Raw genomic sequence first — 21,496 nt, forward strand, 5'->3', positions numbered from 1 at the left:
GAACAAACTGCCGGGCGTGGGGAAGGAACGCCATCGCGAAATCAAACTTCGGCGGCCCTTTGATCGCGTTAAGCCTTCGCTCATGGAAATGGGCGGCGATATCGTAGGCAACATAATGATGCTGGAACTGGAGACGTTTTCGGACGAGGAAGCGGCGTACCTGACATCGCCGGACGCGCCGCATTCCCACATTGTTGACGAGGTGGTGGAAGCCCTTTTTGAAAACGTTTGCACCGCACCGAGGCGGTGTTCGTGGAATACACCGAGTGTCCGGCCGGAATGGAAGGAAGAGTTTCGTTTTGCGGGGGAGTGGTGGCTCTCCATGCGTGTTTTACCCGCCACTGTGAATCCGAATGAGTACCACCCACCGCTTATTCCATTTTTGCTGCGAAACGTTCAGACAGAGAATCAGTTTATTGCTGATCTCGCTCTTCATATGCGTCAACGAAGCTCTGTCCTCTCCCTCCTCCACATGGATCACATCTCGATAACCCCCGACCGGGCAAGTGTACTACTTTTTGAAGGAATTTTACGTAATGAAGCTCAGAATTTAGAATGTCTTTCACTTTCCTTCTGTGAGGTTGGGGCAGCTACACTTTTGTTGATTTTGTGTGGTTTGAATCAGTGCCGTTCAATTCAGCCCCAACTGCGATATTTAAACCTTTCTTACAATTGGATTGATGCTTCCTGTTCAAACATGATGGCAATGCTGTTGGAGCGCACTTCTATTCGAAGGCTGAGTTTGCATGGCAATCGTTTTGGTGGTAGTGACATCACATCCTTCTACGACTTCCTCCTCCAAGGATGTTCACTTCTGGAGGAGTTGGATCTTAGTTATACAGCTCTTACATGCGCCGAAGTGTGTGCGCTTATTAGTTGTCTTCCCCGAATGCGAAATCTGGAAGTTCTTCTTCTTGACGGTGTAGAGGTGCCTGACAATAAGGCAGCAGCACTCTCGACAGCCATACGGAAGTCAAACCTCATACATGTATCACTTAAAGGGATTATCGCCTGCAATGGCGAGGCGTACCTACACCGTATTCATAAGGCCTGTCAACGTAACCGCGCAGCACGTGATTTCCTGAAGGATCGGTCAACGCTGCGATATTTTTCTGAAGGCGGAAGTTTTTTTGAGGCTTTTGCCCGAAGGACATGTGAAATGCAGCGTTTAGACGATAGAGCTCTTCCTGTGACGTATCGGCCATTTGTGACAAATGACCCCTCTCTCTTGCCCGCCAAAAACCTCTGATGCTGGTGATGATGATGATGGGAAATGTGAAAGGGAGATGGAATAATAATAATAAGTTTTTTTTTTTTTTTTGGCTATGCCACAGCAACCGCAATGTAAATAGCAGTGAAATTTTCTGTTTGTCAATTCTTTTTTTTCCCTCCTGTGTGTTCCTAATGTTTTGCTTTGTGGTAAAAGGTGGTGGGGTCCGTTGCTTCTTCATGTCGTTTTGAGCATTGGCACATCTTCTTTTCTTCTTTTTTTCCGCACCTAAAAAAAAAAAAATAGCATGTCTACCTTGTAAGCGAGTTTTTGTGTCGACACCTTGCTGCATCACGCCTTATTGAGTAATTAAGGGTTTACTGGGCTCGGGAAGAAAAGGAAGACTGCGCAAAACGCATATACCACACATATATATTTAGAATACACATTGTCCATGCTTCGTCGTACACTGCGGGTAATGAGTACCCCCAAAACGACTCACACGAATGCTCAGCAAGAGGTTCTTGAGATTTCATCCGCATATTCTTTGCTGCGGATGTGTTATCGCTCGATTGACATCAAAGTGAAGTCGCGTCACGCTCGTCAGTTTTTACAAAAGCGTCTGATCGAACAGTGGCGCGAGCACTGCCAAGAGACTGACCCCGAGAAGCAGCGATTCCTTATGGACCACGCGGGCGCGTTTTTGCAGGCCCTGCACTCATCGCGCAACCCCAAACCAGGCGAAGTCGTCAAGTTTCAACTTTCTCGAAGAGTGGCGTACGAGGAGGCGCAGAGGGCGAAGGCAGAGCGGGCCAAAACGGTGCATAAACTTCCTTCTGGCGCTAAGTTGAACTACTAAGCGCTGAGATTGAAATACGAAGGAAATATTTGCATTTTGGATTGGTTTGTGTTGTTGTTGTTTCTTCTGCGTGTGTCTTTCTCTCTCTGTGTGTGTATCAGTGTGCGTTTGTGTTTCTGTCTTGTGCTATCATCTGCTTTTATTCGTTGTTGTTTTTTTAGTACGCCGGCCATCTTTTTTATTATTATTGAGAGGGGCTATTTTAAATAGAACGATTTTTTTGTATTCCTTTTTCTCCGCGGGATGATGGGGAAAAAGACGACGAAGTTGGTAGGTGGCGTGACGCATGTACCCCCTGTAGCGGCACCGTTCGCACGTGCCTCGAGTGGTCTCATGGCGACGGTGTCGTTTTCACCGGGCGGAGGCTGCGGTATGTTGGTGACCGCCACTTTGTCTGCGGACGACACTCGCCGAGGGGAATTGACATTCATGACAGTAGCAGCGGATTTGTCCGCGATGGTTCTTGCGCGGTGTGCATTCTTATTTAACACTGAGCCTCCGTACGGCATTGCCAAAGTGGTGTGGGCGGGTGTCAGCGTGGTTGGTGTCATGAGTTCATCGGGAGAAGTGGTGTGCGTGCGCTCCGGACTAGTTGAAAAGGACGACAATAACGATGATGATGTTGATGACCACGCTACCGATAATGAAGAGGGTAATGAGGCGTTGTTTGTGGGCGTCGTAGCTCACGCTTTAGATATTTGCGGCATAACGGTCGGTGGATGTCCTTTTGTTGTAACCTCTGGCCATGAGAAACTGCAGTGCTTTGCATTTCAAAAACAATGCGCAGGTGGGGGAATGAAGCACAAGCGTCGTGAGTTAAACTTTGGGCCCTTTCATTCCATTGCCGGTGTCGCGGATCACCGCAATGGGCCAGCAATTTTGCTCGGATGTACTCTGGGAAGCATTGTTGTGTTGGAGTGGACTTCAGCTTTGGATGCTCCTGTTGTTATTCGTTCCATTATCATGGGGCCTTCAACGCGTTATATCGGTATTGCCGTGAACGCATCGGACCACTGTGAGTCTGAAAGACAAGTCACATTCTGTGTATTTGGTGACAGAACGCTGGAGGGAAAGGAGGAGTTGGAAGATGTGGAGTTGCAACGTGCAGACGGTTCTCTTTTTGATATTCCAAAGTTAACTGGCTCCTTTGTATCATCCCTGCCATCATGGAATACGGTGCTTCACAATGCACCGAGTCGACCGCACGCGGGGGGTTTCTCACTTATGGTGACACGGCCACAATTAGACCGTTCGTCATCTGTCAATTGCCACGCTCTTCTTATCAATGCCACGCAGCCCGTGTTGAATGCAGCGGGATCTTGTGTTAACGGAACGTGCTGTGACAAAGTTGAAAGATTGCCATCAACTGTCAACATAAAAGTTATCGATGCAGCGTCTACAGATTGCAAAAAGGCCCTTGCGAGGCTCAATTCGGCCGTTAGTGTGCTTCCGATACTACGGTGTACGAAAAGCCAGGACTCCCACGAGTATGGGGAATTATGTTTATGTGACGGGCGGTGCGCCATTTTTTTTGGTTTCACTGAAAAAGGGCAGATGATGCCCCGCAGTGTTCTTTGCCTTGAGAGCCGTCACGATCGACTGCTGGGATGTTCTTGGTTCCCAGAGGCACGCGGGGTTATGGTTCTTTCAGGTACTCTTCTTAATGATTTTGAGGAGGCGAGCGAGAGTACCATAATGAAGAAGGGAGAGAAGGAGGCTGATCTGTCGGCAAATGTCGTTAGTCAAATTGTTTTGTCCTCTCGAGAGCCTCTGCCATGGGAATGCGCTGATGCATCTGCACCCTTGACTCTGGAGCAAGTGCAAGAAGTAGTGCGAACAATTGTGCAGGGGGAAAACGAAAAAATGTGGGCTCGTTTAGAAGGACGTTTGGATTCACTGGAACGCGCCATGAGTCTGTTGCTCCCCGTGAAGAAATGAAAAAAAAAAAAAAACTCGAGTAATGGGCAAGGTTAAGTTAAAATAACACGCGAGATTGATGTTATCTCCTCTTTTTTTCTTCTGTCCTCTGGCAGTTTAATGTGTATGCGTCTTGGTACACTTATTCCCTGTGGTGTGTGTGTGTTTGCAGAACTGTGAAGTTGGCGCAAGGCTTTAAGAATGACGGCGGCCCTTTCCTCAAAAAAAGTTGATGAAGCTCTTCAACTGACCTCAGAGGCTCGAGAGTTGCTTCTTTTTTATGGTCACAGCAGAAAGGCGCGTGCGTCTTCACTTCTGCGTATTCAAACCCTTGTGCGTGATATTCTGCAATGTACCTCGCTCATGCAGGCGTATGACCAAACGCCGTGCCACAGCAGCATATATGGCCACGTGTCTCGAACATTTATGAGTGTCCTTGATCTGCAACTTGAAGGCGACACTTCCAGTGATGGCCACCGAGGCAAGGAGACGACGTGTCACACGGAGGCGATGGGAGATTCGTTGAGTTGTGTACCGTGCGCTATGGGCAGGGATTCTGAGACGGAGACGGAAACTGTGGTGGGCATAAGCCCATGCATTCAGCCTGCTGGTAATCGAGCTGTGCGATGGGCGGACATTGTCGGATGTGAAGAGGCCATCGCGGCTCTTAAACAGGCGACAACACTCCCATTGCGGTTTCCTCAGCTATTTCAGGGGCGACGACGCCCTTCACGGCGCATTCTGTTGTTCGGCCCGCCCGGCACAGGCAAAACACTTCTCGCTGCCGCCACAGCAACAGAGTACGAAGCCACACTGTTGACTATTTCTTCTGCAGACATCCTCAGCAAGTGGGTTGGAGAATCAGAGCAACACGTACGGCGTGTATTTGAACGAGCGTTTCGGCTTCCCCGTTGTGTCCTCTTTTTTGACGAAGTGGACTCCATCTGCAGTGTTCGTGGTGGGGCTGGTGAGAGTGAGGCTTCGCGGCGAATTAAGACAGAGTTGCTTCTTCGTATGCAGGGTTTAAATTCGGAGAACGTCACAATTATTGCCGCGACAAATATGCCTTGGGATTTGGACGCTGCCTTCCGCCGCCGCTTTGATCATCTCATTTTTGTGGGTCTTCCGTCCCCATCTGCTCGTCGGCAGCTTTTTGCGTCGGAGTTGAATTGCGTGCCGCACTCTCTCAGCGAAGAGGACTTTGAGTGGCTAGTCGACTCCACGGAGGGCTACTCGGCGTCTGACATTCAAAAAGTTGCCATGCACGCTGTGATGGGGCCTGTGCAGAAGATCGCCCAATCAGAATACGTCAAACCGATGATTGCTATGATAAAATCACACTCCACGGGCACCTGTTTTATTCCATGCTCTAAGGAAGACGAGAATGCGGTGCCTCTTCTTGGTATTCCTGCCGCCGAACTTCGAGTTCCGGATGTCTGCCGAGATGATTGCGAGGCTGCACTTCGTGAATTTCCCCCAACCGTTTCCAAGGAGGAGATGGAGAAGTTCTGGCAGTGGCGCAGCCGAGAGAAGAAAATGGCGGCTTAGTACGTCTATAATCTCGACATCAAATGTTGATTCTCTTCTCCCTTCTTCACATTTTGTTTGCCATTTGTTTTTCTTTTAATTTACTTTGCTGTTATTTTTTGATTTGAATTGGGGGAGACGGTGAGCATTCCTTTTTTTTTTTTTTTTTTTTTTTTTTATGTGCTCTGCTGCAGTTCTTCTTGCTGTTTTTACCCACTTTTTTCTCCCCCTTTTTTTTCTTCTTTCCGCTTGTGTCGTCAGTTTCGTTTTTGCGGTTTTTCCCGATTGCTCATCGCGATTGACACGCAAATAAGAGTGATCGTGCGTGAGGGGCCGAGTACGGCGGCGTGTCCACAGGGAACGGAGCCAAAAAAAATAATAATAATAATAAAAACGGAACGGATAATTCAATGGAGAGCCGCAGGGCAAAGAGACGTGAAATTGGCTCTCGTAGAGTGAAGGATTTTTGCTACACGGTAGTCAAGGAGCATCATCGTTATGGATGGTTACGGCAGGAGCGACTGTTGGTGATCACACTCACACACATAAATAATTGCAAACCCCCGCAACGGAAGGGAGCACCGCCGCTGGCCACGAAAAGTTTCCCTCTGACGTCCATCACGGCGATTGGAATCAAGGGAACAAATTATTTTTACATACATGTTTCCGGTGATCACACGTATTATTATTATACACCGAAAGCCATTGAGATTGCCCTGAAAATTCAAAATTATGTTGCGTCTGCAAATGCTATAGATATTCTGTTGGATGCGGAAGATGTGCGCAGAAGTATTCTTATGGAGAAGCTCATTAAAGGATCTATTCAATTACCCGGAACCCGTAAAGGCCAAGAAGATAGTCCGTACCCGTGGTCCAATCCAAGAATGTTGGGGTTGCGTTGCGGCATCAACAGAGCGTTGCTGAAAGGATGGGTTAGCGGGAGCGAAGAGCTGCTGGAGTTGGCGCATCTCTGGAAAGGAAAAGGCGAGGAAGACGTGATGGATCTAAATAAATTACGTCATGCTCTGAACGCAATTAAAGATAAGTGTCTTAAAGATTTGCTGCAGCGGCGCGCGAAGCCTCCCAAGGAGTCGTTTTGCTCGGCTGTCGCAGTGTGTGTTGAGGATGTTCTGCAGAGAAGTGTCATTCAGCCTAATTTTGACAAAATTATTTCGTTCCTTCGAGAAGATAGGACGCTCTTGAGGAAAGAAGTGTTGTTTAACCGGCAGCGTGAGCGTCTACGCGGCAGGTCAGCGGAGGTATTTAATGTGCCAAAGGATCTGCGTTCCATTGACTACAAACTCGTGCGGCGTCACTTTGACGTCTTGACAAATCTACGAAGTCCCAATGACCTCATTGACCAGGTGGTCAATATTGCCGCATGCATCTTCCTGACAGTCTATGTGGCAGCAAGATATTCTCGTAAGACTGCTGCCGCGGTGGCAATCAACTCCGTTACGCGTGGTGCTTGCGGCAACGCCGTCATGAACCGCCATACTGCGGCTTTGCCACGAAGGAGCATGCCGGCGGAGGCAAAAGCTGTTCGGCCCCTGACGCTACACGGGAACAAGAAGGTTATTTTGAAGCGTGGGGAAAGGGAGGAGAAAAAGGAAAGTGACGTGCTGAGAAGTATTGACTCGTGCTTTAATTCAATGGAATTATTTGCCGTATCGCAGAAGGTCCCGGCATCTTCCTTCTCTGATGACCTTGTGGTGAGTGGGAAAAATTCGTTGGATCGTGTATCCATGGACTCCGCATCCCAACTTTGTTGCCATGGCCGCGGAGAGTCCCGAAAAATGTCGTTCTCACTCAGTCTAAATAAAATTATTGACGACATTGAGGAGGAGGAGGAGGAGGAGGAGCTCAACGTCCCAGAACTCCAATTGAATGCTGCCCTCATAGCACGACTCGATAAAGGGGGACTCACCGCTGACGAAATATTTCCACTCTTTATACATCTGTTGTGTGAGACAGATGTCCCCGAGCTTTGCATAATTGAACGTTTTATCGACCTAATGCGCGACCCAGATGACACCTCGGAACGTGCGTATTACTTCACCACGCTCGCGGCAGCCATAAAGACGGTGTGCGAGTGGAATTGTGAAGATGTGCCATCGATGTCAAATAAGGCTCGAAGATAAAAGAAGGGCGAGAAAAGAAACAACTGGCAGAAAGCTTTTTAGTTTCGTCAAATCTTGACATGGAAGACGGTATTGCCATGTGTAGTGCTGATGAATGTGCATCAGTCGCCATCGTGCTTGTGTTTTTCCAATTTCTATTTTTTTACCTGCGTGTGTTATATATTCAAAGAGATCATGTATTGATGTACATTTTGTTTAGTTCATATATTTTTTTAATTTTGTTGCCAGTTGCGAGCGAGAAAAGGGGCGCATGTTGTGTCATTTTGATTGCTTTACCTTGCAAAACCATTTGTTTGCTCCTTTGTTTGTTTGGTTGGTTGGCATGCGATATATATATATATTCCTCTTGTCTTTCTCTGTTGCTTTCCCCGCCTTATGTTACCAGTTATAAGGTGCTCTCGGCTAAAATAGATTTGAAGGCTTTCATGGCCAAAATGATGAACGCGTGCTTTTTCGGTTTGCTCCTGATTACTGCAGTCGCTGGTGTGCATGCAGGTTTGCCCTTTACCGAGCCAAAGGGCCCCATGCCTGATACCATCGAACTGGCAGAATCTGCCCTTGCTCCATTTATGGCCTTTGACGGTGGACATCTCTACTTGTCTAAGGGGCAGCAGGACATACCAGTGGTGTGTGGATCGGAATCTTCTGCGAAATCTCGCATTGTGCTTCCTGTCACACTCAATGACCTCGATCGGCTCCATGGGACGCTGCCCGTGCAGCGTTTGAATCAAACCTCCACTGCCTCTGAAGCCCAACTGGACATAGTGGAAGGTTGTTATGTTCTTCCCGAGGGAAAAGACAGACCATGTGTGGCATCGTTAAATTCTACTCCAGAGCAATGCAATATGAACATACGAGATTCAACAGTCTATTGGACCTACCGTGAACGCCTTCGTAAGACACAAAACTCTTCACAAATTCTTAGAGGAGGAGCCGACTTACTTGTGAATCATGTTCTCTGGGTTCATGGATTGCGTGCGCGGCTTCGTCGTTCCATCAGACGAACACGGAAAGTTGCTGAGACTGGAAAGACGCTGTGGAAAGTTGTGGTCCTTGGGTGGGACAAGAATACCATTCAGGAGGATAAGCAGGCCTTTGTCGAGGCCGTGAGCGCAAGGGGCAGGGAACTCGTAAATGGGGCCTACGCCGAAGTAATGGACAAATGGATGGTTGTGAGGCAGTGGATGAAAACGTCGGTTGGCGAGGTTGAGGATGCGGTGAATACCTTCAGCACAGAAAATGGAGGATCACTTCTGGGGCCTCATGCGTATTGCAACCCCTCAACCTACTTCGATAAATGGCTAAATTACTCTGATGAAACCCTTTTGGGGGACTTCATTGCCAGCAGCGTTAAACAAGACCTTGATTCACTTTTTCGTGGCTTCAAATTTTTATCCGATGGCACACCGAAGAATTTGGATCCGCTTGGCCGCCTGCCGTGCATAACAACGTGTTTTGCTCTGGCAATGATGTTGTTTGAAGATTTTCCAATTCGTCTGGCGTACGGAAATATGATGAATGGAACAGATTCCACCAATGCACTCTGGTCACTGGAACGGTTCAAAGCGTTGGGAGATTCGAATGAAATCGTCACGAGAAATCGCAAATACATGCTGGATTTCTATGAAAGGTCGCTTGTTCATTTGTCAACAGAGCCTCACGTGAAAAACATTTTTGATGGCAACGTTTCTTTGGCTGAGTGTGTCACCCAGGCAATACGGCGCGCCCCTGGCCTGAATGGCAGTCTACCTCCGAGTTCTTTGTATGAGTGCTTTTCCACCGTATCAAATTCATTCGGGGGTAGAGTCCGTGGCCGTGGCACTCAGAACGCGACCGACGCCTCGGTTGATGTGGGGACGTATGTGGAGTTACCGGCACCGCCCTGTCCGTGGGGATATACCCGTCGAAGCGGCAATAAGTGGAATGCACGGGAGGAGTGTGTGATGTGCCCACCGGGTTCGTTTGATGATGGAAATGGTGACTGTCGTTGCAGCGCCGGCTCCGTTCCAGGCGAAAACGGCTGCAAAGCAACAGAGCACAAATATGCAGTTCCGCCCTCATGGAAGTGGGTGGTGAACTCATTGGAGGGCCTTGTTGCCTCCGATGGTCCAGGGAACCGGAAGCCTGTTCTTGTGGTGAAACCTCAAAATAACCCCAAAGAGGACGAGAAGACGGTGCTGGAGATTCGTTGCACCAGGGGGCTAACGCGCTTTGTGGTGGAAATGATAATGCCTGACAACAGCACCACTCCCTCGCTGCAGCGTTTCACACTCCCCCCGCAAAACTCCATTACCGTTGCATCAGCATCAACAATTTCCCTAAGTCTAGCAGGGTCAGCGGCTTTCGGTGGTGAGCAGTGTGAGTTTGGAGTTTGGACGAAGTCTTCAAGGTCTCAAAGCTCTCAGGTGCTCCGAGCAGGAAGCGCTTTTATTGTTCCATCCATTTCAAAGCTCAACGTTAGTGTCTACACCCCTGCCTCGACTGCTCATCAAACAACGTTCCCAGCACCGGGGAGGAATCTCCCATTGTGTGATGCGTTGCCCAAGGCTGATCCAGAGAATGCGACGCTGGCTGCTTGTTCCACATCTACAGGGAATTTTGCAATTTCGTTGCTCCTACAAGCGTACAAGCCGCTTACCGCGAGCACATTTGGCATTCTTAAGCAAAGGCTTTGGGTCGATGGAAAACAGGCTGCAACCCTCGGTAGATCGCTGCGACCCGTGCTAAAGCGTATGCATCTTGCGGTGCGTATCAGGGTTGGCAGAAGGAACAGCAGACAGCCTTTGGGGGAAGGTTTTATCGGATCCTTTCCTCTTTCTGAAGTGATCAATCGACGATTCCTTATGCCGAAAAATATCGAGCGTGTGGTTGTGGAAGTTCAGGTTTTGGACCGTTGCACGTTCTCTGCATCTGCACACAACCCCGTTTGTGCAAAAGCAAGGATTCTCTTTGCTCCGGGTGAGGTAAGAAGAATAACATTCGACTCACCCACCTTCAGTGGCATTATAACTCCAGGGGACACGGAAAATGGAGAGCAGCAACAGCCCTCTAAGTCTCCAGGCCCTTGGTGGCGGCTGACGCTCATTGTGTTGGGTACCGTTGTCGTTGTGCTGTTGATACCAACAGCGGCGTTATTCCTGTGGTACAGACGTCGCTTCCGTTAGGGATTATGATACAATGAGTTGGATACAGATGAAATTGCTTCCAGGAGTAAGCCCCAACAAACAGAGCCCTTAGTGCGTATGACAAGAAGAGATTCATAAGAAGGAGTTGTTGTCGTCAATACTCTTTTTGGCGTTCTGTTAAATGGGAATTATTTTTTTTTTTTCCATCTCCCCAGACATTTGATTTTTATTTTTATTTTTATTTTTCATTTTTTTTTTTTTTATTTTGTTGATTTGTCCTTCCCAGCCAAACGTTTTCCCTTCTTTCTTTTTGGTTTAGGTGGACACCAATGCAGAGCACCTCAGAGTTTTACGCTTCTCGCGTGCTAAACCTTTGCGTGCCTTCAATTCTTATTTTATTATTTTCACACTCTGACACGCACTTTTCTTATTTTTAACTTTTGGTGTGTCGTCTTTTTTATTTACGGCAGACTGGTGAGAACTCACTTTGTGCAATTCACACCGACTTTTTTTTTGTTTCTTTTTTTTCTTTGGGATTTTTGGGATTTTTGTTTTTTAGTCTTCTAAAGTGTTCTGTGGGCCTTTTGACTTTCCACTTTTTGACCTCTGGGAGGAATTTGGCGTCGGCGGTTGTCTGACGTCACATGATTTCCCCCGCTGTTGGTTGCATGTATGGTTTTTATCTCCTTTCTTCCTTCCTTCCCTTTTTTATTTTTTTTTTATTTTGTGCGGGATAGGGGATTTTTCAGAATATATTGAGCACAGCGGGGAAGCGTGGTCTATATGCGTGTGTCTTCTTTTTGTTTTTTTGGTTTGTACAGGTAATGACGATTCGCGTGGTGCTGCAGTCCATTGAGAAGGCTGCAATCCTCGTCGATAACGCCAAACGGTACGTTTCGGTTGGTCGTGGGGTTGTCATTTATGTTGCATTTATGGAGGACACGGACGACGCCGCGCTTCAGCAGGCCGTCACAGCCATCATGAATGGAAGAATTTTTCAGCGCATTTTACCAGAGAGCAGTCCAGTTACTTCCGTTGCATCTCTAAAGGACTGTTGCGACGCTGACATTCTTGTCGTCCCGCAGGCTTCACTTGGCGGGAAGCTGAAGGGCCGAAGCGTCCAGTTTCACGGGTTGGTGGATAAGTCACGGGGATCGTTGCTGTATGACCGCTTCTGTCAGCTGCTGCGAGCGGCAAGAAGTATTGATACGTCCTCCGTGGATGCGAATGGGGTGCCGTTAGATGCGTCAGCGAGCACTCAGGAAGCGGAACATGTGGGCCGTGTCATTAGCGGAACGTACGGCAATCGCCAAGGACTGAAAATGGAGTCGGAGGGGCCACTCACACACTTTTTTGATTTTTGACTTTTTTCTGTCGGTGTTTTATTAATATTATTTTTTCCACTTGTGTGTACGTTTCTTGTTGTTGTTGTGGCATATTATTTTTATTATTTTGTTGTTGTTTATTTATGTTTAGTGGTTTCTTTTTTTTTTTCTTTTTTTTTTTTCTTTGCGCGACACACACACGACGGGGATTTTCACGTAGGAGCGGTGCATGCGTTGCAGTCGCCTAACGTCTTCTCATGCAGCAGCGGCGCCTGTTTTGTCTGGCGAGGCGGCTGCCAGCAGGGAGCTGCAGTGGACACCGCAGCAACTGTGCTACCGGCAGCTTATGAAGAGCCTGCGCGCGGCGTACTTTCATGACCGGTCGAAACTCTTTTGGTCACGCCACCGAGTGCTCGTGGAGTTCTACAAGTACTCCGGCGAAACAAATGAGGAGGCGATTCGGCAGCTTGTGGGCGTTGGGCTCGAGGTCGCGGCGTTTATTGAGCATCACATGCGCACGGATGTGGAGCGCATCATCAAACACAATGAGACAATACTGATGCTTCCGCCAGGAAAGGCGAAGAAGTTCCGCGCCGACTACCTCCTTGCCGAGAAGCAGCATGACTCATGGTGCAAGCAGAAGATCAAAGCCATTCTCACGCGAAGACCGCCGCCGCCGTACCCCTTTTTTTAGTCGGTGAGAAAAGGAAAAAAAAAAAAAAAAAAAGAAAAATATGAGGGAAAAAATATCCGTCATTTGGTTTCACACATATGATTGAATAATTTTGGTTTATTTGCTGCTCTTTCTTCTTGTGTGTGCGCTTGTGTGCTTTGCTCCGTCTTTTTTTTTCTTTACATTCGTTTCTTTTTTTTTTTGTCTGTTTGTTTGGACAGTTCAGTTTCCTTATTATTATTTTTTCTTTTTGTACTTCAGTTCTCTACTCAACGTTTCTCTGTTGCTGCGGCTACATTTTTGAAAAAAAACAAAAAGAAACTCGGTATATATATATATATATATATTGTGTGTGTGTGTGCGTGTGTGTGACTCAAACCCCTGTGTCTCTATGGCTCCAATGAGCAAATCGGTCGTTGAAGCAAAAAACGAGGATGGCTCTTCCATCACTGTGCATACGCAGGGCGCCCACCTAACCAGCTGGCGCACGAGGGAGGGCGAGGAAATTTTGTACACAAGTCCCAATGCTGTCTACAAGCAAGGAGTCCCCATTCGAGGAGGCGTTCCCATCATCTTTCCGCAGTTTGGAAATCGTGGACCACTTCCCGCGCACGGCTTTGCGCGTATTCGTGAGTGGAATGTGAAGGAATTGCGCAGCGGAATGGCGTCCTTCACGTTGGAATTACCATCGAGTGAGCTGCGGAAGCAGGGCGCGGAATTGAGGCACAACAACGATACGTCGGCCTCAGGCACCGTTTCACTGTTGTACACCATCACCTTCAGTAACGAGCAACTTAAGTTGCAGATGGAAGTCACGAGTCACGATACGGAGGCGGATATCAGATTCACTTTTGCGTTTCACACATATTTTGCGGTGGGGGACATTACAAAGACTCGGGTGGATGGAGTAAACACGACTTCTTTTATTAACAACTTGAAGGAACAGCAAGCGCTGCAGTCTCCAGAGCCGTTGTGGTGTATCAGAGAAGAAGTGGATCGCATATACGTGGATCAGAAATCTGCGATCTCGTTGCTGGACCAGGCAAGGCATCGGACGGTGCACGTATCGGGCGAGAACCTTCCAGATGTTGTGCTTTGGAACCCCTGGGTGGAGAAAACCGCCCGATTGAAGGATCTTCCTTTGGACGGTTACAATAAGTTTGTTTGCGTGGAGCACGGAAGCATCGCAAAAGAAGTAATTCTACCGCCCAAAGGCGTCTGGAAGGCCTCACAGTGCATTTCTTCACGTGGCGTCTCCAATCTGTAGCGCCCTGTCGTCGGTCTGTTGTTTCCCCTGGACCGTCATGCGCATACACGGAAATGGCAGGAAACCGCGAGGAGAAAAAAGCAAGGAAACAAAGAAAGCAAAAATGTGTATAGACAGATGAGTGGGTGAATGAGGCTCCTGAGGGAGAGAGATGAAACCACAGCAAAAGAAGTAAAATTGGTAACTCGCAATAAAGAGTTTTTTTTTTTTTTTTTTTTTTTTTGGCTCCTGTTTCTCTGTTGGGGTTACCGTTGAAGCGGATCTCGTTGCAGGAGTTGTTTCTTTTTACCGGTGACTATTTGTTTTGATGGAATTTAAGAATGGGATGCCTGCATATATATATATATATATATTCCTTTTTCTTTGCTCTATTGCCGTGTCCTTTCCTACGCGCAGTATGTGTGTTTGCATTGCCGTCTGCTGCTTCCAGTGTGCAGAGCGACGCAGCGTGAAGAAGCAAGCAAGAAGGCGGCGAATTGTGTGGGGCGACACGAAGGGCGGTTGGAAAAGACACACGCAAAAAAGAAAATATATTAGTAATAAAAAGGAGGCGACGTGAAGAAGAGGTGGGGGGTGCGAGGGATGATGGAAAGAGAAGTGGGTTTTATGGGACTTTTGCCTGACGCGTGTTTCCGTAGCTCACTTCTCTCAAAACTCGTGGACCTTGCGCTTTGGGATGTTCAGAGGGAAAACCCCCGTGCCCCCTGTAAAATGGTGGCGACGCTTCGAAGTAGTCTGCAAAAACACGCGAACGAGTATTACCAGGCCGTTGTACAGCAATTTGATCAGTTGTTGCAGTCTTTACGAGATCATGGGGCTGCGGTGTTAGATGGGCAAAAGGTTTTTTTTGCCTGTCCACACAAAGACGGTTCGATGGTGGAACTTTTTCCCAACGGCATATCTGTCAGGGTCACCGCAGAAAATTACAAGTGCTTTTTAAATTTGGTTTCGGGTATGCGACAGAAAGTGCCAGCTCGGCTGCGTGACTTGCCGATTGACCCCACGCTGCACCTCAGTGGGGATTATTACCCAGTGGCCTGCTTTATTGTGGACCACCTGCTGAACTCCAACTCGGAGTGGTACATTGACAATGAGGAAGACTGGAACGCCCTCAATGTGACTTACTGCGTGCCGTTCAATGGCCAACTCCTTGATGTTTACCCCGGCATGCGTGACGAGCCGGTTCCCTACTGCGACGCCAAACGTTTTGGAATTGGGACAAAGAAGTCATTGCAGCACCTAATGAAAGTTTCTCAGCCTCCCATCCAATCCTTTTCTCCCTCTATGGGAGAAGTTTATCCTCAGCTGTCAATGATCTCACGCGGATACTTTGATTTTTTGCAGGCCTTGGGGAGGACGAATAGACCGTTTGGGATTCCCCTGAGTGTGGAGGAATTTAACGCCATTGGCCTCACATACAGTGTACCGGTAGGAAACACCTTTGTCCCCCTCATTCCTGGTAGGGAAAATGAACGCGTGGCTTTCGAAGACAAGGAACTTTTTGTGATGTTGGCAACGGAGAAGTTGATGGAAACGATGATGCCGTCAGGCCACACACCAAATATTCCCCTTCCGCCGCATTCATTGATGGATAACACAACGCCATTGGAGAAAAGGTTTTGGGACATCATTGAAACCATCAAAAAAGATCCGGCCAAAGCTGTGGGCTTTTGTTTTGCAATTAGAGTTCTTGGTCACGATGTTTTTCTAAAAGAGAGGGGCGACACTATCGGTGTGACTGAAGAAAACGTGGAGGAGTACCTTGACCTTCTCTATCAAAAAAAGGAGATGATTCACGCCGCATTTGTTCAAAGCGAAATTCAAAAAATGGAGACGCAGGCGATGTCATTTAATAATTTATCACCTTCCCCTGAAAAGGTGAAGGAATCGTTTAAACGATACCCACCACAGAATTCCCCTCTGTGGAACACGTTCACGCTAGACCCAGAGGATGCTAACAATGAGATCTTCCAGATTGCGAATACTATCCCATTTAGCAAGGACAACATGACGCAAAAAGAATATGGAGGGCCATTTTTCTTTGCAATTCCTATTGTTGGGAAAGGGCTTTACAAGATCTTACCCCACGGAGAGGGGATTCCAGTGACGTGGTCAAATCACGAGGAATTTTTGGAACGAGTTGAATATGAAAAGAAACGCCTGGATCTCAGGACGTCTACTGCATGTAAGCAATCCCTATCTGCGGCTGAACAAGAAAATCCCGTAATGGGAATTCCTAGTTACATGCGATGCCAGCAGCGCGGAGCATACCATGATCCTTCTCTAGGATCGATGAGAATTACGACGAGGGCCACACTTGATGAAATTGACATGTATAAAAGGAATCTTTTATTACTAAAACGGGATAAAAATCGAGTGTCTACGCAAACTTTTGAGGATTTGGGCCTCAGATACACGTTAACTGTGGCAGGAGAAGAGGTGGAATTAGTGAAGGATGGCCGGCAACAATTTGTAGCGGTAAATGAGTTGGATAGTTATATAGAAATGGCTATTTGTAAGCTGGATGAATTGCGACTTTACATCCTTCAGCAGAATGAAGTGTATGCGCATGGCTCGGATCTGACAGGACAACAATCCCAGAAACGGAATAATAATTTTCGGCAGGAGCGTACGAAAGGTGTGACCTCTACGTTTTCCCCACAGTCTTGTTGGGTGGATGTTCTTTCCCATGCAAATAGTACGAGCCTCTTGCATCAATGACCCACGCCCACCCCCTACACACACATAAATACACATACGCATACACGTTTACCAAACAATGAAGAGAGGCGAAGAAATAATAAAAAAAAAAAAATATGGATGTTGTTTTCTGGCATTTGGAAAGGGTGGAAGTTGGTGTGGGCTGCAAGCAACCCTATGCTTCCCCATCAGTGGCTTTCCTGCCCTTGAAGAATAACAAACACACCAGGACGGTGCCACCCGGAATATTTACGTATATACATACATTTCATGTAAAATAAATAAATAAATAAATGAGCAGGGCTTTTGTCACCCGCATTTTTTTTTATTTTTATTGTTTTTTTTTTTTCTTTTTTTGCGAGGGGGGAGAAGGGAGCAAATTTAACTCACTTATTTTCTCTTTCCTTTTTTTTTTTTTTTTTTTTTGCTTCGCTGTGCCCGTGCATTTGCGTTTGGGGTTCGTCACAGGTACGTGTCTGTCAAAGGGGAAGCCACCACGGATGATGGCGTAATAATGATTGAAAAGAACATAACGTTCTGCTTTGTTAGCGTTTTGCCGTAATTTTTATATTTTGTTTGTGTGTTTTTTTGTCTGATTTTAGTTTTTCCTCTTCATTCCCTTTTTTTTTCTTTCTCTCTCCTTTTTGTTGGGGAAAAGGAAATGTGTGGGCACAATGAACTTATTTTCTTCTCCCCTTCGTTTTGTTGAGATTTGTTTCGTTTTCTGTGAAAACACCAAAAAATATGTATTCGTCTTTCTTTTGTTTTATTGCGTTTTTTTTTTTTTTTTCATGCATGATTTGTTTCTCATTTCGAAAGCAACTGATTGCCCGTTTCTTTCTTTTGGGTGCCCCATCTGTCCCGTGCCAGGCAGCGGATGGATACATATGCATCTCTGGAGAGAGGAAGAGGGATTTGATGTTTGGTATGCACACTTGATTTCTACTAGATCTGTCAGGGGGGAAAAAAGGAGATTTTGTTTTGTTTTCTGTAGAAGTGGGTATCTTTACAATCCCTGTGCTTTTTTTTTCTTTTTTTTTTTTTTTGTGTGCGTGTGCGTGTGTGCTTTTGTTTTCCGCTCTATTCCCCTCCCTGTATGGCTGTTACCAACACCCACCAACTGCACGCTGAAAGGTGCGGTTGTGGGGGAAAAAAATGGTGCCTGGTAATGACGGTAAGAACGAAAGTGTTGTTGTTGGATTGCGGAATCCTTTTGATTGCCAGCGAGACGGCTCCCCTTTGTATATATATATATATATATATATATTACGTATGATTATTATTATTATTGTTTGTTTGTTTTTACTTTTTCGGTGTTTCTCTAAAGAGAAGACGGCGACGGGCGTGCTCAGTTGTGGCAAGACGAGTGAGGGCATGTTAACATGTCGGCGCCGTTCTCTTTTTTTTTTTTTTTTTTTTTTTTTTTGTGAAGCTCTATTCCACCCTCTCAAAGGTGTTTCAAGTGGAGCCGAGTAAAAGAGCGAGCAAATGTACAGTTAAGCCATGGAGTACGATCGAGCATCGCGGGAGGGCGGTGGGGAGGGAAAAGAAAAATGTGCGATGCCGCAAAGATGAAGGGGATAGAACCGTCACAATGTCCTTTTTTTTTTTTTTGTTGGTTGTTTTTTATTTGGCACCGGACACAATTGCGTCCACTTCTTTTTTTTTTTTTTCTGTGTGTGTGGCAGCAGCGTCAAATGCAGGAATTCATGACGACTCTTGTGCGAAGGAGTGGAATAGAAATAAAGCAACTCATGGGAGTTTCCCTCCTCCTGGTTTTTTTTGGCTCGCTCTGTATTTCAGGGGTGACAAGTCTACCAACCACCCTGGCCATGACCTTCCTTTGTTATCTCTCCGGCATTGTGCCAGAAAATGAGTACTTTCCGCGGGCATGGTTTAAAAACAATATTTTCACTTGGATGTATCGTATTTATTGCTCCGATTCCATTGGGTACAAGTATTTGCGACCGATGCTGCACGTGCGTCATGGTCTTCCCCACTCCGACTATCGTCATGGCGTGCGATCTCTGAGTGGTGGTCACAAGGCATCATCGTTATTTCCTGTAGAATTGAAGAAAAACCCGGAGTTTTACGAACGCGGCGGTGGATTGGTTGATCTGAAGGGTCTCGGTGAAGAGTACAAGAAAGGCTACAGAGGAGTCGCAGTAGTTCCGGTCCCTCTTCTGGCGGACAATTACGCATACTTGATTTTGAGTTTTGCGACGAAAAAGTGTGCTGTGGTCGATCCAGCTGACCCCAAACTCGTAATGTACATGCTGACCGTTGTCCGATACTTAACCGGGGTAGAATTCGTACTGACGGACATTCTTACCACTCACAAACATTGGGATCATGCTGGGGGGAATCTGGAGTTCATGCAGCATTTACAGAACAAGAGTGATGCAGAGATCACAGAACTCTTGGATGCTCAGTTGAAGATTTATGGTTCCGCAATTGACAATCCTCATGCGTGTACCAACTTTGTAGAGGACGGCAATGTGCTGACGGTTGCTGGTGGGGGCGTGACGGTTGCTGTGTTTTCTTCCCCTGGACACACCGTTGGCTCCGTTATGTTCCTTTTAGGAGATGCTCTCATGGATTCTGATGTTCCACAGCGCTTGGCACTTTTCACTGGAGATTGCATCTTCTGTGGAGGTTGCGGTGCCATGTTTGAGGTGACGACCGTTGATGAAGTTATACAGACACGGGATTTGTTTTTTAGTCATCGGATGCGAACGCATCCGACAAATAATAAAATGTTCTCAGCGGACGATGTTTTGGTGTACGTGGGGCATGAGTACACGGAGCGTCTGGTGTCAGAAATTTTGAGACTGCATGAGAGGGATTCAGGCAAGGAAGAGACCAATGTGGAACTGCGGAATTATCTCCAGGCATTGCGCGCGGCCATGCGAAGCGCACGCATGTTGCGCTCCAAACGTCAATTAGACGAAATCAGCGTCTCCGTACCTTTTGGGGATAACACCAAAAGTCCCTGGAGCCTTCCAGCCTGCACGGTGCCGTCAACTTTGGCTATTGAAAAGAGGACCAATCCTCTATTGACAGTTAAACGGGCCGTCTTGGAGGACCTCCGAGAAGGCGAATTCTTGCCGAACAAACTACAAACAATTATTTATGCTTCTTTGGAGCGTCATGTTGTGGATTAGGAACAAAAATATGGCGCTACATCGGCATGCTATTTTGAGTGTTGTTGGCTCTTCCGCCAGTATTTGGGTGAATGAGAGCGGTAAGACATGTAATTTGAAAACATTTTTTTTCTTCTTTGAGGGAGGGGAGCAGTGAAACGAAGGAGGTGGAGACTCCTGCATACCCTCTTTTTCTTTTTTAAAACTGATCTATTGACCTCTTTTGATTGCTTATTATTATTTTTTTCCTCACTAATTTTTCTTACTTTAAATGGCTGTTTGCTTTCTTCAAGGTTTCAGCCTAAGTCAGCGTAACGATGCTCCCTGCGGCAGCAGCAGTAACTGCCGTTTACAACAAATCGACGGGTTCAGTGCTGGATGATGCCTTTAGGGATTCGGATGTCCCTGCCGCCGCCTCTTCGGATGAGGTTGAAATCCTGCCAATTGGCAGCGGGGGGGAAGTGGGCCGTTCTTGCGTCATCCTTCGTTACAAGGGGCGTTCCGTGATGCTGGACTGCGGGAATCATCCTGCAAAGAGCGGCCTGGACTCCCTTCCTTTTTTTGACAGCATTCGGTGCGATGAGATTGACCTTGTGCTAATCACTCACTTCCACCTTGACCACTGCGGAGCGCTTCCCTACTTTTGCGAGCAAACAGCGTTTAAAGGACGCGTCTTTATGACAAGTGCAACCAAAGCCTTCTACAAGATGGTGATGAATGATTTTCTGCGTGTCGGCGCAAGTGCCAACGATATTGTGACGAACGAGTGGCTGCAAAGCACCATTGAAAAGATTGAGACAGTGGAGTATCACGAGGAGGTAACAGTCAATGGTATTCGTTTTCAACCATTTAATGCCGGCCACGTTCTTGGGGCAGCTCTCTTTATGGTTGATATTGCAGGCATGAAGACGCTTTACACGGGTGATTTTTCCCGAGTCCCGGATCGCCATCTGTTGGGTGCGGAAGTGCCAAGTTACTCACCAGACATTCTGATTGCGGAAAGCACAAATGGAATACGTGAGCTGGAGTCACGTGAAGAACGCGAAACTCTCTTTACTACGTGGGTTCATGATGTTGTAAAGGGTGGAGGACGCTGCCTGGTGCCGGTTTTCGCATTAGGTCGCGCTCAAGAGCTTCTTCTTATTCTCGAAGAATATTGGGAGGCACATAAGGAGTTGCAGCATATTCCTATTTATTACGCCTCCTCACTAGCCCAGCGATGCATGAAATTATACCAGACATTTGTTAGTGCTATGAACGATCGTGTGAAACAGCAGCATGCCAACCATCGTAATCCGTTTGTCTTCAAGTACATTCACTCCCTCATGGAAACACGTTCCTTTGAAGACACCGGGCCGTGTGTCGTGTTGGCCTCACCTGGTATGCTACAGTCTGGGATTTCTTTGGAACTGTTTGAGCGATGGTGTGGTGATCGGCGAAATGGCATTATTATTGCCGGGTATTGTGTTGACGGCACCATCGCGAAAGATATTCTCACAAACCGAAAGGAGTCACAAAGCCCGACGGAAAGGTGCTTCCACTTCGTATGCGTACCATTCAGTCTGTGTCTTTTTCGGCTCACTCTGATGGTAGGCAGACGCGTGATTTT

The 21,496-nt window shown here is 47.1% G+C and overlaps 12 protein-coding genes across 12 annotated transcripts, besides 36 other annotated features; all 12 read left to right on the forward strand.

The window, feature by feature from the left end:
• Nucleotides 1–8,544: part of a sequence feature (areas merged during assembly that could not be assigned to a particular haplotype. This can correspond to areas where the two haplotypes were merged or to regions with more than two copies in the genome that were merged during assembly.) that runs on past the window's edge.
• On the forward strand, nt 83–1,249 carry Tc00.1047053511003.110 (hypothetical protein, conserved; the record flags this gene model as incomplete). Its single annotated transcript, XM_810947.1, has 1 exon — nt 83–1,249. One exon carries the CDS (start codon nt 83–85, stop codon nt 1,247–1,249), a length of 1,167 nt encoding a protein of 388 aa, XP_816040.1.
• Nucleotides 1,291–1,321: a sequence feature (AT_rich).
• On the forward strand, nt 1,665–2,069 carry Tc00.1047053511003.120 (hypothetical protein, conserved; the record flags this gene model as incomplete). The annotated part of the gene is made up of 1 exon (XM_810948.1): nt 1,665–2,069. The coding sequence occupies one exon, from the start codon at nt 1,665–1,667 to the stop codon at nt 2,067–2,069; it is 405 nt and encodes a 134-aa protein (XP_816041.1).
• Nucleotides 2,313–4,007, forward strand: Tc00.1047053511003.130 (hypothetical protein, conserved; the record flags this gene model as incomplete). Its single annotated transcript, XM_810949.1, has 1 exon — nt 2,313–4,007. The coding sequence occupies one exon, from the start codon at nt 2,313–2,315 to the stop codon at nt 4,005–4,007; it is 1,695 nt and encodes a 564-aa protein (XP_816042.1).
• Tc00.1047053511003.140 (vacuolar transport protein 4A, putative) lies at nt 4,188–5,534 on the forward strand (the record flags this gene model as incomplete). The annotated part of the gene is made up of 1 exon (XM_810950.1): nt 4,188–5,534. One exon carries the CDS (start codon nt 4,188–4,190, stop codon nt 5,532–5,534), a length of 1,347 nt encoding a protein of 448 aa, XP_816043.1.
• Nucleotides 5,666–5,691: a microsatellite.
• Nucleotides 5,882–5,907: a sequence feature (AT_rich).
• Nucleotides 5,924–7,654, forward strand: Tc00.1047053511003.150 (uncharacterized protein; the record flags this gene model as incomplete). The annotated part of the gene is made up of 1 exon (XM_810951.1): nt 5,924–7,654. One exon carries the CDS (start codon nt 5,924–5,926, stop codon nt 7,652–7,654), a length of 1,731 nt encoding a protein of 576 aa, XP_816044.1.
• Nucleotides 7,352–7,375: a microsatellite.
• Nucleotides 7,714–10,818, forward strand: Tc00.1047053511003.160 (hypothetical protein, conserved; the record flags this gene model as incomplete). Its single annotated transcript, XM_810952.1, has 1 exon — nt 7,714–10,818. The coding sequence occupies one exon, from the start codon at nt 7,714–7,716 to the stop codon at nt 10,816–10,818; it is 3,105 nt and encodes a 1,034-aa protein (XP_816045.1).
• Nucleotides 8,545–8,657: a sequence feature (areas merged during assembly that could not be assigned to a particular haplotype. This can correspond to areas where the two haplotypes were merged or to regions with more than two copies in the genome that were merged during assembly.).
• Nucleotides 8,658–9,188: a sequence feature (areas merged during assembly that could not be assigned to a particular haplotype. This can correspond to areas where the two haplotypes were merged or to regions with more than two copies in the genome that were merged during assembly.).
• Nucleotides 9,189–9,733: a sequence feature (areas merged during assembly that could not be assigned to a particular haplotype. This can correspond to areas where the two haplotypes were merged or to regions with more than two copies in the genome that were merged during assembly.).
• Nucleotides 9,734–10,924: a sequence feature (areas merged during assembly that could not be assigned to a particular haplotype. This can correspond to areas where the two haplotypes were merged or to regions with more than two copies in the genome that were merged during assembly.).
• Nucleotides 10,925–11,383: a sequence feature (areas merged during assembly that could not be assigned to a particular haplotype. This can correspond to areas where the two haplotypes were merged or to regions with more than two copies in the genome that were merged during assembly.).
• Nucleotides 10,998–11,046: a microsatellite.
• Nucleotides 11,384–12,900: a sequence feature (areas merged during assembly that could not be assigned to a particular haplotype. This can correspond to areas where the two haplotypes were merged or to regions with more than two copies in the genome that were merged during assembly.).
• Nucleotides 11,484–11,505: a sequence feature (AT_rich).
• Nucleotides 11,604–12,143, forward strand: Tc00.1047053511003.170 (hypothetical protein, conserved; the record flags this gene model as incomplete). The annotated part of the gene is made up of 1 exon (XM_810953.1): nt 11,604–12,143. One exon carries the CDS (start codon nt 11,604–11,606, stop codon nt 12,141–12,143), a length of 540 nt encoding a protein of 179 aa, XP_816046.1.
• Nucleotides 12,259–12,290: a microsatellite.
• Nucleotides 12,334–12,798, forward strand: Tc00.1047053511003.180 (hypothetical protein, conserved; the record flags this gene model as incomplete). The annotated part of the gene is made up of 1 exon (XM_810954.1): nt 12,334–12,798. The coding sequence occupies one exon, from the start codon at nt 12,334–12,336 to the stop codon at nt 12,796–12,798; it is 465 nt and encodes a 154-aa protein (XP_816047.1).
• Nucleotides 12,807–12,837: a microsatellite.
• Nucleotides 12,890–13,029: a microsatellite.
• Nucleotides 12,901–14,908: a sequence feature (areas merged during assembly that could not be assigned to a particular haplotype. This can correspond to areas where the two haplotypes were merged or to regions with more than two copies in the genome that were merged during assembly.).
• Nucleotides 13,104–13,124: a microsatellite.
• Nucleotides 13,125–13,148: a microsatellite.
• On the forward strand, nt 13,169–14,044 carry Tc00.1047053511003.190 (hypothetical protein, conserved; the record flags this gene model as incomplete). Its single annotated transcript, XM_810955.1, has 1 exon — nt 13,169–14,044. One exon carries the CDS (start codon nt 13,169–13,171, stop codon nt 14,042–14,044), a length of 876 nt encoding a protein of 291 aa, XP_816048.1.
• Nucleotides 14,243–14,267: a microsatellite.
• Nucleotides 14,378–14,397: a microsatellite.
• Nucleotides 14,627–16,765, forward strand: Tc00.1047053511003.200 (hypothetical protein, conserved; the record flags this gene model as incomplete). The annotated part of the gene is made up of 1 exon (XM_810956.1): nt 14,627–16,765. One exon carries the CDS (start codon nt 14,627–14,629, stop codon nt 16,763–16,765), a length of 2,139 nt encoding a protein of 712 aa, XP_816049.1.
• Nucleotides 14,909–15,739: a sequence feature (heterozygous, Esmeraldo-like haplotype).
• Nucleotides 15,740–17,232: a sequence feature (haploid, non-Esmeraldo-like haplotype).
• Nucleotides 16,840–16,862: a sequence feature (AT_rich).
• Nucleotides 17,020–17,039: a microsatellite.
• Nucleotides 17,063–17,101: a microsatellite.
• Nucleotides 17,138–17,170: a microsatellite.
• Nucleotides 17,233–18,363: a sequence feature (heterozygous, non-Esmeraldo-like haplotype).
• Nucleotides 17,307–17,393: a sequence feature (T-rich).
• Nucleotides 17,766–17,790: a microsatellite.
• Nucleotides 17,987–18,011: a microsatellite.
• Nucleotides 18,139–18,170: a microsatellite.
• Tc00.1047053511003.210 (hypothetical protein, conserved) lies at nt 18,298–19,908 on the forward strand (the record flags this gene model as incomplete). The annotated part of the gene is made up of 1 exon (XM_810957.1): nt 18,298–19,908. One exon carries the CDS (start codon nt 18,298–18,300, stop codon nt 19,906–19,908), a length of 1,611 nt encoding a protein of 536 aa, XP_816050.1.
• Nucleotides 18,364–18,692: a sequence feature (haploid, non-Esmeraldo-like haplotype).
• Nucleotides 18,693–18,970: a sequence feature (haploid, Esmeraldo-like haplotype).
• Nucleotides 18,971–19,872: a sequence feature (heterozygous, Esmeraldo-like haplotype).
• Nucleotides 19,873–21,496: a sequence feature (areas merged during assembly that could not be assigned to a particular haplotype. This can correspond to areas where the two haplotypes were merged or to regions with more than two copies in the genome that were merged during assembly.).
• Nucleotides 20,205–21,496, forward strand: Tc00.1047053511003.221 (cleavage and polyadenylation specificity factor, putative; the record flags this gene model as incomplete). Its single annotated transcript, XM_810958.1, has 1 exon — nt 20,205–21,496. A coding segment is annotated over one exon (1,292 nt), but the record flags the coding sequence as incomplete, so codon positions are not given.

Source organism: Trypanosoma cruzi, genomic scaffold (genome assembly GCF_000209065.1).
Source record: "Trypanosoma cruzi strain CL Brener 1047053517021 genomic scaffold, whole genome shotgun sequence".
Taxonomy (NCBI): domain Eukaryota; phylum Euglenozoa; class Kinetoplastea; order Trypanosomatida; family Trypanosomatidae; genus Trypanosoma; species Trypanosoma cruzi.